This window comes from Oryzias melastigma, linkage group LG4 (assembly GCF_002922805.2).
Source record: "Oryzias melastigma strain HK-1 linkage group LG4, ASM292280v2, whole genome shotgun sequence".
Taxonomy (NCBI): domain Eukaryota; kingdom Metazoa; phylum Chordata; class Actinopteri; order Beloniformes; family Adrianichthyidae; genus Oryzias; species Oryzias melastigma.
The window spans coordinates 1,141,990-1,146,522 of record NC_050515.1 but is presented as its reverse complement, the minus strand read 5'-3'; the positions used below and the strand labels follow the sequence as shown (position 1 = coordinate 1,146,522).

The window sequence follows — 4,533 nt, the reverse complement described above, 5'->3', positions numbered from 1 at the left end:
GTGATGTTTAAAGGTTTAGCAACGTGAAAGGACAACAAAAATAGACTTTAAAGTAGGCTTTATTTCAGCAGCATGTTCATATTTGTATAATTTTTACAGGATATTCTGGAGATTAAAATCTTTGGGGTTATTTATAAGTGTAATTTTTCATATAAAATGACATAAAAGTTAAAAGTGTTTTTTGTTTCAAGGTTTAGTTTATTTCTAATTTGCATAATTTTGGCAAAATATATTTTTATGGAGAGTAAAATATTGAAAGTTATTTAAGTTTTACGGTTTTTTTTATTCTGCAATAAAATTCCTGTGTGTTTTTACTCATATTTATGTTTAAAAATACGTTTTTAAAGTGTTTAAAATGTAGTTTTAGCATGTTCAATATTTTTTTTTCCTGTTTGGCCCGTGACCTATGGTGTGTTTTGGATTTTGTCCCCCAAGTGCGACTAAACCCCTGTCATACTTACTCATTTAAAAAAAAAAAAAACTTTGCCTTGAGCGACGACAACAAGTCTATGGGGCGAAAGCGCGCGTGAGCCATAGACAGAGGGTGTGAACCCGGAGAGTCACGTGACGCGGAAGTAGAAGCCGCATTGAGAGCAGAGCAACAACAAGAGCCGTTCTCTGTCCGGACAAGGCAACATGTCGAAGTTTTTGGAAGAAATTCGAAGCAGCTTAGCAGGGAAAAAGAAAACTTCAGTGGTTGTTCAGGAGGATCTGCAGAAATGGGGGCTGCGAGGTGAGCGCGGGTGTTGTAGTTTTCTAGTTTATTTTTATTCATCCAAAGCGATTTTCAGTGGAGTAAAGTTATCTTGAGGTTACAGCTCGTTGCAGATGTCCATACATGAAGGCGATGCAGTGTTTGCTCTGCTCCTCAGGGATCCAGCTCAGAGGATATCAACTGGACGGGGTCCAGTGGCTGATCCAGAACCTGCAGAACCAGCAGGGATGCATCCTGGGAGATGAGATGGGTTTGGGCAAAACCTGCCAGGTTCGTGTGATCCACACATTTATCCGTGAGTTAGGGCTGACTTTGAATATCACATATAAAAAAATAAAGAAATAAAAGGTGATCCTTAAAATCTACCTATTTAAAAGTGTGTTTTTTGTATTTTTTTTCAGGCTGAAAACTTTTGTTAATAGCAGTTCCACCTTTCCTCTGTCTGTCACTATAATGTCAGCTTCATATCCTGTCAGCAAAGATGGAGAAGTGAGATCTATGTGTAGTTTGTTTTTAGATTTAGCAAATGTGTTTGCTGTAAAATATTTTGAAGTCCAAAGCACAGTGAGATGTGGTTGAAAGATTCTTGTCAGACCTCTCAGTGATGATGTTCAGGTTCATGTGCCTTTACTCCAGTCTGGCAGAAGTTAACGTTTGGATCATGGAGAACATCTTCTCCACTTGTTTTTATAAAGGTGATGGAACTCATCAGAACTTCAAGTTGAGTTTCACATCTCCATTCAGATGAAAGACTTGATGTCATCTAATACTAGCCGGGCACAAGCAGCAATGATTAATTTCTCCTCCATGATCATGTTTTCAGTTGGTTGGTCAAAGTTAGCCATGGTTTAACTTTCAACGTGCGTTGTATGTAGAGCCCAAAACGACCTTCAAAATATGTGTAGGTATATGTGAGCACAAAAGTTTTAAACGTGGAAGGCCAAAACGCGCATTTACGTGCTTTTCATTGGAAGTGGTCCCTTGAACGCATCACATTGACCTAATTGACACTTTATTTAGTTGGTAATGGAAGTAATCCATTTTCTATGGGTGACGCTCTGTCCAGTTCTCATATACAGTCAATGGGTTTAAACCCAGTCATGGTGCAGAACATCTGTAGCTGATCAGACAAATTGAATGAAATAAGGTTTCTATGAATCCCANCATTTATCCGTGAGTTAGGGCTGACTTTGAATATCACATATAAAAATAAATAAATAAAAGGTGATCCTTAAAATCTACCTATTTAAAAGTGTGTTTTTGGTAATTTTTTCAGGCTGAAAACTTTGTTAATGACAGTTCCACCTTTCCTCTATCTATCACGATAATGTCAGCTTCATATCCTGTCAGCAAAGATGGAAAAGTGAGATCTATGTGTAGTTTGTTTTTAGATTTAGCAAATGTGTTTGCTGTGAAATATTTTGAAGTCCAAAGCACAGTGAGATGTGGTTGAAAGAATTTTGTCAGATCTCCCAGTCATGGTGCAGAACATCTGCAGCTGATCAGACACATTGAATGAAATACGGTTTCTATGAATCCCAATGAAATAAATGTTTAGTTCTTGTGGCTTCACTGCAGTGTTTCTGTGAGGGAGGGGAAGCATTGCTCAGGACAGAAATGTAGATGTAGTTTTAGGTTTTTCATTTTCAGAACCTGTTTGAACTGTTCTTCGCTCAGGCGTGTCCAAAGTTTCTGTCTGTTTGGAAAGGTGGATCCTATATGTTGATTCTTGTTTCCACTCTAACATAAAGTTAAAGTAAACCTGATTGTACTTTGTTTTTCAGACCATCAGTCTCCTGGTGTATGTGGCTGGAGCTCTTGGGAATAAAGGTCCATTTTTGGTTCTGAGTCCTCTCTCTGTCCTGGAAAACTGGAGAAAAGAGCTGGAAAGGTTCTCATCCATCTTTCTAAAAACACCTTTTATGTTTTAAACTTGTTTCCTGAGAGGTTCATGTCTCCTCATCCCCTCCGTCCTCCAGCTTTGCTCCCTGTCTGACTGTGCTGTGTTACAAAGGAGATAAAGACAAACGTGCGGAGATGCAGCAGCAAGCAAGATCACAGGACTTCCAAGTTCTTCTCACCACCTATGAGGTCCGTTTGATCAGTCAGAATGAAGAACTCTCAGAATCAAGTGTATTCAGTGTTTATGAGCTCTGTGTTTTTGGTTCTTCCAGNCCTTTTATGTTTAACTTGTTTCCTGAGAGGTTCATGTCTCCTCATCCTCTCCGTCCTCCAGCTTTGCTCCCTGTCTGACTGTGCTGTGTTACAAAGGAGATAAAGACAAACGTGCAGAGATGCAGCAGCAAGCAAGATCACAGGACTTCCAAGTTCTTCTCACCACCTATGAGGTCCGTTTGATCAGTCAGAATGGAGAACTCTCAGAATAAAGTGTATTCAGTGTTTATGAGCTCTGTGTTTTTGGTTCTTCCAGCTGTGTCTCAAAGATGCTTCATTCCTGAGGAGGTGAGTAAAGTTCTGAATCGCATCAGAATTTGTCTTTAATTGTCAGTAGTGGCAAATTTGGTGGTTTCCCGCCTTATTTGGGGGTTTTGATTTTGACATTTTGGGCAGGTTTTGCGTCAATCTGGCAGGTTATAAATAGTTTTATTATGAGTCTGAACAATCTTTTATCTTGAAAAATCTTTTATTTTGAAAAATGACCGGTTCCTTTCCGTTATACTTCTGTCACTTGGGTGCTAAATCAGTCCAGCGGTTAAGTTTAAAGAAAAAAAAAAAATTAAATAAATAAAAATAAACTTTTTCCTGCCCCGGGATGTGCGCTTCCAGCTGTTGACCAATTCTCGCAGTAGCACAGCCCTGTTTTCCCCGCCCACCTGTGAGTGACATTTGATTTTAATGAATTTTTCCTAAAGGTGTTGAATGTGGAGTTTTAATTACATTTGTTTTAATATTTATTAATAGTTTCTCTCCCCTTCCTCTCTGACTCTTTTTTTTGGAAATAATCACTTTATGTTTTGTAGGTTAAATGTCACATTTGTTCAGCAGGACTGTCGTACTTAAATAAAAGCACTTCCTTAATGCTGAGGCAATACAGACTGAAGCATGAGTATGAACAAGCCACAACAACTATGTCAAATATTGTAAATACTCTTATTTATTTAATCAGTATATTAGTAGAGTTTCTTAACTTGGTAGCCAGCAATGGTGTCTTCTGTCCAGCAGGGGTCAGTATTGAGTGACACAGTATCAACACAGTTTGGTTAATGTGTCTAAACGATTCATGAGGCCTCATCTACCCATCACTAATAAATACAGTGGTATAGGTATACCTCAACTAGGAGAGACAAAATGAGAAAAAAAATCCAGAAAATCCCGCTGTCTGATTTTTAAAATAATTTACTTGTAAATTATGGTGGAAAAGCATTTGGTCACCCACAAAACAAGCATGATTTCTGGCTCTCAGACCTGTAACTTCTTCTGTAAGAGGATCCTCTGTCCTCCACTCGTTACTTGTATTAATGGCATCTGTTTGAACTCATTATCTATATAAAAGACATCTGTCCACAACCTCAAACAGTACGGGTGTAACGGATCACAAAACTCCCGGTTCAGATCGTCTTACGGTTCGGATCATTTTCAGATCAGTAAAAAGTAAAAGAAAAACAGCAAGATAAAAGCTAAATTAAGTTTTGGAAAAGCTTCAAATCATATATTCGATAAGCATATAAAGTACTTCATACACTCAATATTTATATATGCAAAACAGAGAGAAAAGAATGCTTAAAAATAGTGTAGAAAATACCAAATCTATCTGGAGTACCCCTTAAAATACAAATGTTCTCATCCCACAATTATTT

The 4,533-nt window shown here is 38.0% G+C and overlaps 1 protein-coding gene across 1 annotated transcript in view; it reads left to right on the top strand.

Moving 5' to 3' along the window:
* Positions 1-315: 315 nt before the first annotated feature.
* The window catches only part of chd1l (chromodomain helicase DNA binding protein 1-like), a gene marked incomplete in the record, with an annotated part of 22,835 nt that continues 18,617 nt past the window's right edge, over positions 316-4,533 (top strand). Inside the window, 5 exon segments of the mRNA XM_024279421.2 lie at positions 316-733; positions 873-985; positions 2,500-2,606; positions 2,695-2,806; positions 3,147-3,178. Coding sequence (XP_024135189.1) covers positions 637-733; positions 873-985; positions 2,500-2,606; positions 2,695-2,806; positions 3,147-3,178 — 461 coding nt within the window.